Source organism: Jaculus jaculus, chromosome 1, assembly GCF_020740685.1.
Source record: "Jaculus jaculus isolate mJacJac1 chromosome 1, mJacJac1.mat.Y.cur, whole genome shotgun sequence".
Lineage (NCBI taxonomy): Eukaryota > Metazoa > Chordata > Mammalia > Rodentia > Dipodidae > Jaculus > Jaculus jaculus.
The window spans coordinates 328,853,554-328,867,097 of record NC_059102.1 but is presented as its reverse complement, the minus strand read 5'-3'; the positions used below and the strand labels follow the sequence as shown (position 1 = coordinate 328,867,097).

Genomic DNA, 13,544 nt, shown 5'->3' with positions numbered 1-13,544 from the left:
TCAGTGGTTTGCTTGGTCAGAGTCATAAAGCTTACTGTGTTTTCCTTTGGGATTCTATTTATGTTGTCTCATCTGTATTTTCATCAGAGATTTCCACTGTGGGACTAAGTGACCTTAGTGGAGATCTGTGGGTTGTTTTTTTTGTTTGTTTGTTTTGCATTGAGGTCTACCCATGTTGGGGCAAAATCATATTTAAGGAGGAAGTATTTGCCCTTTTATGATCTTCAGAGTGATCTGGTTTGGGTGTGAAACAGATTTTAGTGAGATGGCGTTTTATCCACAGATGCCCAGGCTGTGGATGTTGCAGTTGTGCTGTCAGGTCTGGGATGCTGATACAGCTGATATGGAAGCTGTGGTTGAAGGTCCATAATATGGTGTATGGAGCAGGCCAGGACCCAGGTCCAGCTGGTATGGGGGCTTTGGTGTGTAGAGGCATCTAGCAATAAGAGGAAATGGCCAAGGCCACAAAGATTTGCTGAGGCTGGTGTGTGAGGTGGGTGCTGGATGTAGGATTGTGTGGGTTGTGAGGGCATAGGGTGCCCACTGAGGTGTGTGGCATGAGGTTCTGGGGCCCCCTGGGGTACATATAGGGTTGTTCACAGTGCAGAGGGCCCTCCACAGTGCATGTGGGTCTCTCCAGGGCACATATATGGTGGTATGACACATGGATAATCCTCCAGGGTATGGATGGGGTGGCATGGGTCATGAGGGGCCCTCCATGGTACACATGGGGTAGCATGGAATGTGGGAGTACTTAGGAGACATGCACGGCATGGTACAGAGGGCTTGAAGATGGCTTCCCAGGAGCATGGAGAGCAGGGTATGGAGGCCCTCCTGATGGCAAGGGGTGAATGTTGACATCACTGGTGTAAGGGACCCTCAAGGGTACACGGAATGGTGGTATTTCCCTGATGTGTGGAGCCTCTGGAAGTGGCTTGGGAGATGGGGTACAACCATGAGCCTTGGCTCTGACACTGTGTATTTGCTGAGTGCTTTCTTTGTTCCCCTATCAGGGTTCCCCCATCTGGCAGGAATTGTAAAGAAAGGCCAATCAAGGGATTGCCCTGTTAAGCTGACCTCAGACATCCGAGATAGGTAGACACCAGACAGCCCCAGCATGAGGGGCTAATGAGGTTCCTGAGAGAGTAGGAATTAGCAGATTCCTGAATGTACACCTCTGCACTCACCCAGTGCTGGTCCTCCACTAGCACCTACTAGTACTGGAGCCCTATAATTCATCCCTGATTTCATCCTTAGAGCTCTAGCATGATTACAAGTCTGATATCCTGACTGGAAGTCCCAAAGTAATACTGATATTATGCAGGAATTAAGGCTCTTCCATGATACAAGCTTTCAGTAGCTTCCAAGTACCCTAAGCATCATGTCAGTGGCTTTAAGATGGCCCATTGGCCTCTAAAGTACCTCACTTTGGGTACTCTGCACACTTACACACTATTCTCAAGCCACACTCAAGTACTGGGCATGTCTGTAAAGGCTGGACTTTTCATCAATCCAGGTTTCACACATAATTTTGTTTAAGTCTTTACCAAAGATCTTGCCATTCCTCCCTGTATACTTCCATCTTCATCTCAGATTCCACTTCTTCCTGGAATTCACTTAAAGCAACTGGTGAAGTTACTTATGATACCCTAATTTACAACTTTCCTAGCACGTTTTTATATTTACTTATTTGGTTCTGTTACTACAAGACCATCAGTTCCCTAAGGACTGTGTCCCTCTAACCTAGCAGAAAAGTAGAGTGATGCCTTTGATTGTTTTTTTATTTGCTTTATTTATTTATTTATTTTTTTTTTTTTTGCATGTGGGTACTGGTGATTGAATTCAGTCCCAGCCCTGACTTTTTATTCTCTTAGACCAGAACTTAAATTCTTTACTGTCAAGATACTTTGCTTTGGAAATATCTGAAAATCATGATTTTTGTTTCCTGTTTTTATGGACATTTCAAGATATATTTTATTAGACTAGTTATAAATATACCCTGTATCAATTTTTCTTTGATCTCAAATTATTTATACTTTACTATGGATACATTTTGCATTAATGTTATAATTAGAAATTAAATTCCAAATACTGTGGGTTGCATTTTCCCTTAAGTGTAGTAATGACAGATTTTGGATCTTGTTTCTTTCAGCAATATAGTGATGCTGATTGAAGATTTTAGAAATAACAAATAAGCAGCACTCCTGTGCTGAGCATTCAGTGTTCTTTAACTTAGATAATCTTAATATTCATGAAACAGTTTCCTCTCTGTAATAGGAACATATTATGACTTTATGAGGTGAAACAACCTGCTCAAGAGTACATTCCAAAGAGGTAGCAGTCCTGACTTCAGTCAGGTAGCCTGTTCCAGGACCACACTTGGAACCACCTCCCATAATTAAGTCTGCTTTCCCACTGTAATCTATAATTCCTACAGGTGGATGCCATCTTATCCAATCTGTGTCTTGTCCTCAAAAACTGCTTCCTACTGTTCCTGGGAAACTGAGAGTAGCCCCAGTTTAGATACAAGTGATACTAAGAAAAGTAAGGTACAAGTTGTTCTATACAGCCAGGTAATAGTAGCATAGTGTGAGCTGCTTATAACTAGACTCTGCTTCTCACTGCTGTTCTCTCTGTGACTTAGCTCTCTCCATTTTTCTTGCCTTTTACCATAAATTGAGCAGCTTGGTGCTTGGTTGTTGTGGAGGTTTGAATGTAAATGTCTCCCAGAGCCTTAGCTTTGCTTGTTTTTGTTTTTTGTTTGTTCGGGGTAGGGTCTCATTGTAGCCCAGGCTGATCTGGAACTCACTCTGTCATCCCAGAGTGGCCTCAAACTCACAATGATCCTCTCTACCTCTGCCTTATATATTTTTGATTAAGTTTCCTATTTAGTCTTCTGCCCCTCCTGGAGGAGGTGTGTCAGTGGGTATGGATCTGGAGTACAGCCATATGGTGTGTTCAAAGTCACCTCAAGTTTGCTGTTCTCTCTCTGCTGTAGATGTATGATGAAATGAGTCAGCTTCCTTCACCAGGATGAAGCTTCGCTTGAAACCATAAACCTGAAATAAACCCTTTCCTCCCATATACTGCTTTTGGTCTGTTTTTATTTTGTCTTAGCAACACAAAGGTAACTACAAGAGCTGTGTCCTCAACTCTTGAATCCTCTGATTGTCAACAAATCCAGCTCACCTCTCCTCTTCCTGTCTTCCCAGACAACCACTCATCATCTAGAAGGCACATCCTTTGCCCCCCATCCAAGCTGATGCCCAGGAAACAATGCTCAAATGAGGATGTCTGAGGTAACTATCATATACTGTGGCTTACTGTTACTGATGTTGTCCTGACATCCAGAGCTATGTGTCCCTCATAATAGCAGTTAAGTACCACAAAACACTGGCAAGGATAACGCTGTCATGAATTTCATACTCAAAATAGTCACCTTAAAACTTTATGCATTGGAAAAGGGCAAGTTGGCCATTTCTTTTGTTGCCTTTCGTCTAGTATTCTATTAAACAGCCACTGGCCAGATAAAGACTACTCCCTGTATTTCAGGATAGGGAAACTGAGAAACTATAGTGTGTTTATTGATCTTGACTTCTTTAACTAGAAAGAAGAAAAAGGCCCAAACTAGGCAGATGGATTAGACACAGAAGGATGCTGTAGCTCCTGGAGGAAAGAGACTGACTTCAAAATATAATATTGCCTTCTGCAGGCCCAATGACAGTCCCAAGCCCAGTTCCAATGAGGGGAGGATTGCATGAAACAGAAAAAGGTAGTTTAAAGGAGTGAGGATAAGTTAGTATTTGAACTGGGTTATGCTTGAGGTGGAGTGGTCAGAACAGTTAGTTATCCCTGAGGAGAAACATTCCACTTTGTAGATAAGGCAGATAGTAATGTAATGAGGCTGGATATATTTCCACAGCCCAGAGATAGAAACAACTGATTCTCAAAGTTTGTCCTATCTGGTCTGATGAGCAGTCTTCCCTGCCTCTAGTTATTTGTTAAATGAAATCAAAGAAATCTGCTCCTTTGCTCTGGGGCATTACTTTTGGTTTATATTACATTCTTATTTATTTATTTGACAGAGAGTGAGTAAATGGGCACACAAGGGCCTCCAACCACTGGAAACGAAGTCCAGATGCATGTGCCACCTTGTGTATCTGGCTTTACATGGGTACTGGGGAATTGAACCTGGGTACTTAGTCTTAGCAGACAAGTGTCTTAATAGCTAAGCCATTTCTCCAGTCCCTTAAGAATTTTTTTGTTTTGTTTTGCTTTTTCTGAGGGATTTAAGATTGTCTCTTAGTTATAAGTCCTATAAAATCAAACAAGTTATATACTTTCAACATATAAAGACACAAAGCAAACATTTTCAACTGGTATAAGGCATAGCAAGAAGAGACTAGAACAATATAAATTCAACCACCATCAAGCAAACATCAAACTTTTTGTTGTTGTTTTTCAAGGGAGTGTCTTACTAGCCCAGGCTGACCTGGAACTCACTATGTAGTCGCAGGGTGGCCTCAAACTCACAGCAATCCTCCTACCTCTGCCTCCCAAGTCCTAGGATTAAAAGCATGCCCCCAAAACATTATAGGCCATTGCCGAGGCCCTTGGTTTCCCACCAGGAATTGATGGTAAGACCCTATTGCTGAAGACTCCACATACTTGGACTGCAAGGCCACTGAGAAATCCTGCTGGAACTGAGCTGATAACCTCCTCCATGTAGACCAGCTGACAGAAAGCTGGAAGAAGCCATTCTACATGTAGTTCAATGGGAAAAAGAGATACCACCAGTGAAGATACTCAACAGTGGACACTGCAAGCCTTATAATTGGCCAGCCAGGCCAAATGAGCCAATGGGTGCAATAGTGGCACGTCTGTCATGGTGGAAACCAACTGCCCTCCAATTGGACTGGAGGCCTGCTCCATGGGGGGCAGAATACATCCCTGATACTGAAAACTTAGAACATGGGTATTCATGAGCCCTAGGGGTGTAACATCTGCTCATGTCTGGAAAACTGTATATACTATGCTTATCAAACTGCCCAGTAAGCACTTCTCTTAATATTACACCCTTATATTAACGTTACTCTCACTTTGGGTAGAGAATCTTCTCTTTTCAGATAGCAGTGACCTTGGGATGACTCAGAAGGTATCATAGTGCTGGAAAGAAGTGACTGGAGTACTGAGTAACATCTCAATCACACCTTCCAAGGCTCAGGGTCTAATGCGGAAGAGGTGGCGGAAAGAATGTAAGAGCCAAAGGAAGGGTAGGACTCCTTACAGCAAGCTCCTCCAGACACAAAATGGCCTGGATATCCATGACCTCACAGTGCCTGACACTACCTATACAAGATTATTATAAGAGGAGGAAAAGATCATGACATCAAAATAAAAGAGAGACTGAGATGGGGAGGGGATTATGATGGAGAATTGAATTTCAAAGGGAAAAGTTGGGGGGGGAGGGAGGGTATTACCATGGGATTTTTTACAGTCATGGAAAATGTTAATAAAAATTGTGAAAAGAAAAAAAAAAAGAGGGCTGGAGAGATGGCTTAGCGGTTAAGCGCTTGCCTGTGAAGCCTAAGGACCCCGGTTCGAGGCTCGGTTCCCCAGGTCCCACATTAGCCAGATGCACAAGGGGGCACATGCGTCTGGAGTTCGTTTGCAGAGGCTGGAAGCCCTGGCGCGCCCATTCTCTCTCTCTCCCTCTATCTGTCTTTCTCTCTGTGTCTATCGCTCTCAAATAAATAAATAAAATTAAAAAAAAAAGAAAAATGAAAAGACAAGGATTAAATCATCTCTGGATCTACAGATAACAAAACTAATCACAATGGTTATATACAGAGCAAAGTAGACAAGGATTTTGTATTATAGTGCTTCCTAGTTTTTCCATTTTCCATTTCAGAACAAAGTACCACCAAGTTATTAAAAAATAAACGTAAAAAATAAAAATAAAAATTGAGAAAAAAAAGTGTGCACCACCACACCTGGCTTAAACTTCAAACTTTTGTAGCTTTAGTGCAAATAATCAGAGACTGACAGAGCAGAGCAGCCAGGGAAAACTTATCCCAGGCCAACAGCACATTCCATGGTGGCACTTGTACAGTGCTGGTATATCCAAAACATCTTCAGGTCTCCATGCAAATGACGGTTCATCTTCCAAACGCTCTTCTAGTCTATCAGGGCCTCACACCCTGCCTCCTGCCACATCTCAGCAGTGGCTCCTGGAACCATGTGCAATTTATGATGACTCCACACACATTTTGCATGCTTCTAAAACTAATACCACATGTGCAGGACACAGCCATATTCTTGATTCAGGAATGAAATAAATTGTAACCTTGAAAATCAGGTTCCTCTCCGGTCAACTCTTTCCTGAAGAATTTGCATTTCTATCATAGTCTTTCCTCAGGCATCCTCTCCACTTCTTTTAATATAAAGTAGTTGGGCAATCTTCTTTAAGATTACTGTTGTGTTGACAATAGCAGCTTTAATAACCTAAAACCAGTCTCAGTTCCAGTAATTCTTTCTTGAGGTTTTCCAACTAAAAATCTTAAATCTAAGAAGTCCTTTATCTTTAGCCAAGCACATTAGTCCATTACAAATTTAACCTTGATTAAACTCTTTAGCCTGGGCAACAGGATGCAGCCAGCCCTTATGCCAGTAGCCTAGTTTCAACAAAGTCCTCTGCAGTCTTTCCATCCCCATAGAAAGCTCATAAGCCAAGCCACGAAGTTCAATACTGCTACACTTAGCATTTTCAAACTTTCATCACAATAGTCCATAAAACTTGATTTACCACTCCAGAATGAGTCTTCAATTGCAAGCACCAAGTCCATACTCATTCCTCCAAAACAAAGGATCCAAAAGACAAAAATCCACATGGTCAGGTTCATCTCACCTCACATTCTGCATTCTGGTACCAACTTTTGTAGCAGACAACTTCAGGTTTGCTGAGATGAACTTCTAGATCAGGCACAGTTATGGAAGAAGGAATGTATTGAAGCTTACAGATTCAGGGGAAGTTCTATAATGGCCCAAGCTAGTTTTTACAACTATTAAATCATGAATAAATTAACACTAGTTGAGACCTGACATCTTGAGGCTTGTATTATTTCAGTCTGTAAGGCCTCTAGCTAGCGTTAGAGAGTTAGAAGTTACTGAGCCAGAAACTGTAACTGGAGTGATCAGGATACCTGGAAGTCAGTGATCAGTTTAGATGGTCACAGAGGTAAAAGAATAGCTATACTTCAGGTACTTTTGGTTTATATTACATTCATTAATACTGTGCTACAATTAATGTCTACCACTCCTAATGAATCCTAGCAAATATTTATATATTATCTACTATGTGTGACACGAGGGATATATTGGCAAAATATAGTCCCTACTTACATCCACACATGTACATGTGTGTGAACAACCAGTGTTAGAGAATCATGGAAACACAAATGGTCTGTCACTGTCTCCAGTCACATCTTCAGAACCAGCACAGGACCCAGCATATAGAAAGCAAAAGCTGTTGGACGGATGCTGAGAGAGATGCAGCGTACAGACTGTATTTACAGGATTCTGACTGTAACAAAGGCACTAGAAAACAGGAAATGGAACAATGGCTATCTGGTATGTAAGTTTTATAAACCAAGCATATATTTTTTTAAGTATTTATTCCATGCAGTGAAACACAACCCAATGCTGTAAGCCTATGTGGTGGGATGGACTTCAGTTTATGAGCTGTAGGTGAAAACCCAGACTAATATTCTATCTTGTCTGTCTCAAGAGTGGTTATATTGTTCCTTTCTAGTGACCCTGCCTAATTAAAAAAAAAAAAAGATAGAATGTCAGAAAGCCATTTGGTAAGAAAAGTGCACTGTCTATATTGTTTGGGAAGATAACTCCATGGGTCAAAAAACAAAAAATAGCTGCACTGGTAAATTAATACGAATGTGCTCAGGCAAGTAGGAGACGAATGAAGCTACAAAAAGGTTTGTTCACCTTTCTCATCCCTGTAAACCCAAGCAGAGAGCTGATTACCCCCAACACAAGCAGTGCAACCTGCCTGATCAGTGCTAGACCATGCCCGCTCCAAAGAAAACAATGGGTATAGTTGCTCTGGGTAACGTAGGGTAGGCACATCCCTAGCAGTGTGGCACAGATACCTTGCAGCCCCGCCTAGGTATCCTTCCTTCTCTGCTCCACAGCGCCCAGGTATCTCCACCAGCCCTACCTATGGCAGCCTGTATCTGGCAATCCAGAAGTTAGGGGAGCACTCCCGTCTTGACCTGACTCGGTCCCACAAAAGGTCAAAGCTAGGTGCTAGGGCCACAGCCAAGTCTAGGTGAACATACACCATGCCCACCCTCCCGGCACCCCCACAAAGCCAGCCTGAACTCGGGGAGCAAGGGCCGTGCAGACAAGGGTCCTGCGCCAGGTACCTCCCCAGACAGCTCTGGCTGGCAGCGCCCGCGCTCCTACCCGAGCACGCGAACAGCGAGAGCAGCGCGGCCTCCACGCCCAGGCCCAGGAGGCACCAGCAGAGCGCGTGCAGCCGGCGGCCGCGGCGGGTCCGGGGCGCCTCCGCCATGCTTCCAGAACGAGGAGAAAAGTGGGAGCCGCCAGCTTTTGAGCCCCAGGCCGAGACGCAATAATCCCTAAATGCAAAGGGCGCGCAGGCTTCACAACGAGAGGGCGTGGCCGGCCGCGCCCATCAGTGGCGACCAGGGGAGGAGCCCGGAAGCCGGAGAGGGCTGGCCGGCGGTAGAGACGCCCCTCGGGGCCGCTGCCCGGGCTCCCCCACGGGGGGCGCCGCCCCCGGCCACATAGGCTCCCTCAGCACCCCGCAATCGCGGTGCTCCTGTCGGGAGCGCCCTCCTTCCCTGCGGCCCTGGACCCTCTGAGGGTCCTCAACTCCAAATCCGGCCGTGAGCCTGAGCGCCCACAGCGGCCAAGCTCCCGCAGCTTTGGGCTGGGCTTGCACAATCATGCAATAAACTAGGGGTTGACCACTCGACCCTGTAAGGGTCGAAAAGAAACAGTTGGCCCTGTCATCATTTTCGGGAATTTAGGCTTGAAGATTAAAGTACTGGAACCTGAAAACAGACCTGGATCCTGAGCAATGAGTCACTATGGGATGTGCCCTCTGGTATCCTGGCAGCCAGGAACTATGCGGGCCTTTTATTTGGCATTAGGCCTAATTAGAGAAAGCTCTTTTAAGTTTTTCTTCTATGAATTCTCTCATGGCCTTATTTCACAGTTCTCAAAAATCTCAGTTTTAACCACTGCGCCCCTATGGCGGAGGCTTTAGCTCCTTCAGCTCCTCTAGTGGTTGATGTAAATTACTGCACCAAATACTTCCCTAGGCCAGGCTTGGAAGTTCACTACTGGACTCTGTCTGTTTCAGCCCTAAAGTCCAAGGTCAAAGCATTAAATGAAAGAGGATTAAACACTGGTGGCTCCTCCAAGTCCCAGAAGTTTTTGTCAAACTGCAAGGAGAAGAAGATACAAAAGTTTGTGGATCAGGTTAGGATTTTGAATTTCATATGTAAGGCTTTTTGAAGGAAGGTGAGATTAGAGGGGTAGAGGAATGAAATTGCTGGTGATTGATTTTTTTTTTTTTTTTGCTTTCTAAATATTATTAGAATATTTATATTATGGTTTTTCTATGGTTGAGTTGGCACCTGACTTTCCTGCATAGCAGGGCAGGGTCTGCTTTCCTTTTGGAAAATAACCAAGTACAGAAAGGATAATTCTCAGGAATCCTGCATTTTGTACCACATTAACTTTTGAAGGTCTTAAAATGGTAAATGTATTAGAAGCTATATTCCATATGCTGATTTGCAAAGATGAGCATTTTATTTCACTCTCATTTTAACATGGACACAGAACTTTAAAAAAAAAGTCGGACTTTATCATCTCATATTTCTTGCACAAAAGTCTATAGAATGTTACAAATTGAAATAGCTTTAGAGAGCAAATGGTCTAGCCCTTGCCTTTCAGACTAAAACTGTAAAGCTAATGGGGCTGAAGAGATGGTTTAGTGGTTAAGGTACTTGCCTGCACAGCCTAAGGATGTAGGTTCTATTCCCCAGGACCTATGTAAGTAAGCCAGATGCACAAGGTGGTGCATGTGTCTGGATTTCACTTGGAGTGGCTAGAGGCCCTGGCATGCCCATTCTCTTCCTCTCCCTGTATCTGCCTCTTTTTCTTTCTCTCTCAAGTAAATAAAATACTTTTTTTAAATTGTAAAGCTAAGAATTTAACCAAATTACTTAAAATCACAAGATAGGGACAACAGGATTTTATTCATAGCACATCTATTTCCCATGACAAGTAGTGTAATGGGGGAGGAGAACTATGGCTTAAATGCAATTGCTTCACAGAAATTAAGATAGCTATTAGCCATACTGCTCATGGACCATTATGGGAAAATTGTTTAGCATACATTGGGAATTTGAATTGTCAAGTATTTAGTTTTTAGTCCTCCTTTAAAAGTTACTTTTTCAAAAAATCCCAAGATTTTAGAAGTTTACTAAAGGTCCAGTTCAATAAAAGAACCATCATTGAGTATTTAAATCTACTTGCAGTTAGTTACTTTCCTTTTGGGTAGTGGCTGACAAATGTTTATACCCTTTTTTTTTTTTTTTTGAGGGGAAGGAGTAGCTCTTTGAATTTTCAAAGACTAGTACAATAATTACTCTGTGAAACAAGTTGAATTTTTGTTTAGTGGAATTTCTTAGGCTATTGTTTTTTAATCTGGAACAATTTTAAGTAGAAATTCAAGTAGATGTTTACTCCTTATCATGGTGCCAAAGTAAATATTGCAGGATACAATTTTAAAGATGCTATTAAAACAGAAATACAGGGCTTGGGGAGATGACTCATCAGATAAGAACACTTGCACACATAAGCATGAGGGCCTGAGATGGCTTGATTTGCCCTCAATTCCATGTGTAAACATATGGTCATGGACACACAATCACACACACACACACACACACACACACACACACACACACACCCCTGTAATCCAGTACTATGGGAAGCCAAGGATACTGGATGGGCCTCCACACTCACACAGAATTACACAGAAATTAGCAATAGTTATATACAAAACAACTAGTCAAGATCTAGAGAAATTCTTTTTTTTTTATGAGAATATGAGCATGAACTATGATATTGTAGCAAGTTTAGTTTTATCTTCAAAGATGAGGAATTGCTAAGGGTTACAGTACCATGTATTCTAAAAGGTGTCAAAATATGCTTATGAATGTGATATGATTTCCTTAAAAAGAAAGTCACTCATGTAGGGGCTGGAGAAACTGCTCAATGGTTAACATACTTACTTGCAAAGCCTGACAACCTGGGTTCAATTCCCCAATACCCATGTAAAGCCAGATGCACAAAGTGACACATGCATCTGGATTTTGTGTGTAGTGACAAGAGGCCCTGGTATGCCCATATTTGTTTTTCTCTCTCTCCTTGCAAATAAATAAATAAAAATATTTAAAGAAAACTGTAGTTAACTGATACATATTGATGAGGTATCATTTGATGTTTAGATACATACAAACACTACATAATATTAAAATCAGGGCAAACAGAACAATCTTCTCAATTTATCATTTCTTTAGTATAAAAATTATAGATTCTTTGTGTGTGCATGCTTGTGTGTAATACAGGCCAGAGGTTGATTGATGTTGGACATCTTTTTCAATTACTCTCCACCTTCTTTTTTTTCTTTTCTTTTTTCCCCAAGGTTGGGTCTCACTCTAGCTCAAGATGGTACTCTGTAGTCCCAGTCTGGCCTTGAACTCACAGTGATCTTCTTACCTCTGCGTCCCAAGTGCTGGGATTAAAGGCATGTGCCACCACACCCAGCTTTCCACCTTATTTTCTCAAAGTCTCTCACTTCACCTGGAGTTCACCAATCAGGTCAGCAAGCAGCAACAGGGAATCTCCTGTCTCTGTTTCACCAGCCCTAGGATTACAGGGCTGTGTGCACTTTACTAACTGGCCATTTCCCCAGTGTCCATTTTTTCTAGTTTTTGTTTTGAAATATGCATCATAGTTTCCTATGGCTACCCAGCTACGCAGTGTATATGTGCACTATCCTTCTACCTGCTTGCGACTTAGCATTTGCTGGCATAAATCATTAAGTTGTACTTTTTTACTTAAAATACTCTATTTTGAATCTATTTAAAGGTAAGCAATTTTATTTTTATAACAGTTATTCCTTTGTTTTACTTTGGTGTTTTTTATACAGAATATGATAAAAAGTTAAAATAGAACTTAGACTATACCCAGATTTTACATTTTTCAGATGTAAGTAGTCTTGACCACTCTCAACCATCATCATTTAATATATTTTTTCCACTGAGAAAGTTAAAATTTATATTCCATATGTCTTATTGTAGTCTGTTTAAATTAGTGAATTCTGTAAAATGAAGGAAACTTGAGAAAGATATGCATGTTTGTGCAGAAGAAACTTAAAAAAGATTGGCAGAGAACAATTACAACATTAACAGTAGCTGTCACTACATAGAATAATTGAAACCTATTTTCATATCTTCATTCATTTTCCAGATTCTTTTTAATGATCCCATTCCACATTATGAAAATTTTAAAATAGGAAAGAAAATGAGGGACTTGAAAAACAGAACTCCTATGCAACACCTTCTTCCTTCATGTCACTGAAGCCATCTTCTCTGGTCAAGAACAGTCTTGTCTCTTGATGGTACAAGGAAAGGAGGTGACAGAGTGACCACCAAGCAGTCTAAGAAGGGAGCTTCACTGGATCCCCACAAAAACTTTACTTCATCTCTGTGAAGTCACTCCAAAAGCTTCAGGAATCTCAAGCATTCTCCAGCTTTACAGTATTTAGGGAATGAAGAGCACTGAAATCACAGGTTATTTTTAGTTAGAAGAAAGCATGGTAGATAACTGTGCTACCAATAATTTTTATGCTAATAAAAATTCTGGTTCTAGTTAAATATCAGATAGATTAAGAGTTTTTCTGGCCCTCTGTTGTGGTTGCTATGGAGGGCACAAGAAAGTGTGGCATAAAGGGAGACCATTGAGCAAATAGAGATTAATGGATAACTTGACCTTTTCTATTCTTATTTTTGTCAGAGCCAAAGCAATAAATAACAAAGAAAGACTCATTCTGGAAAACACCCAGGTCACTCATAAGGCACAGAGCATTTTCCCACTCTCTTCTGAACTGTGTTTGTGGTGAGACAAATGGTGGCTGGTGAACATAACAAGTCTGTTGTCTATTACCACAGTCAAGAAAAAGCAAGGGTAGCATATTCACTATAAAACACCTGAGTGCTTCTGTGGCAAGACTGAAGCTTCTCTCTGGCCCAAAAGTTATCTTTCTCTAAGTAGACAACTCTCCACCCCCAGAAGTGCAGCTGCTTTCAAGACCAGTTATCACTGCCATCTGATTGTGCCTCAATGTTCTTATTCTGCCTCTAACCTATTCTCTCCATCACCATACAGTGGCATTTTTACTCATATATATTACTCTTTGCCCAGGA

General features: G+C 41.8%; 2 protein-coding genes across 8 annotated transcripts in view; both read right to left on the bottom strand.

Moving 5' to 3' along the window:
• Cd46 (CD46 molecule) overlaps positions 1-8,724 on the bottom strand; it is an 85,389-nt gene extending 76,665 nt beyond the window's left edge. For all 5 annotated transcript variants that reach the window (XM_045144814.1, XM_045144836.1, XM_045144825.1 and 2 more), the window contains exon 1: positions 8,482-8,724. In XM_045144814.1, the coding sequence (XP_045000749.1) occupies positions 8,482-8,590 (109 nt within the window). In that variant the 5' untranslated portion in view covers positions 8,591-8,724. The remainder of the gene's footprint in view (positions 1-8,481) is intronic.
• Positions 8,725-12,576: 3,852 nt separating this feature from the next.
• Cr1l (complement C3b/C4b receptor 1 like) overlaps positions 12,577-13,544 on the bottom strand; it is an 83,135-nt gene continuing 82,167 nt past the window's right edge. For all 3 annotated transcript variants that reach the window (XM_045144798.1, XM_045144801.1, XM_045144806.1), the window contains one exon: positions 12,577-12,899. In XM_045144798.1, coding sequence (XP_045000733.1) covers positions 12,857-12,899 — 43 coding nt within the window. In that variant the 3' untranslated portion in view covers positions 12,577-12,856. The remainder of the gene's footprint in view (positions 12,900-13,544) is intronic.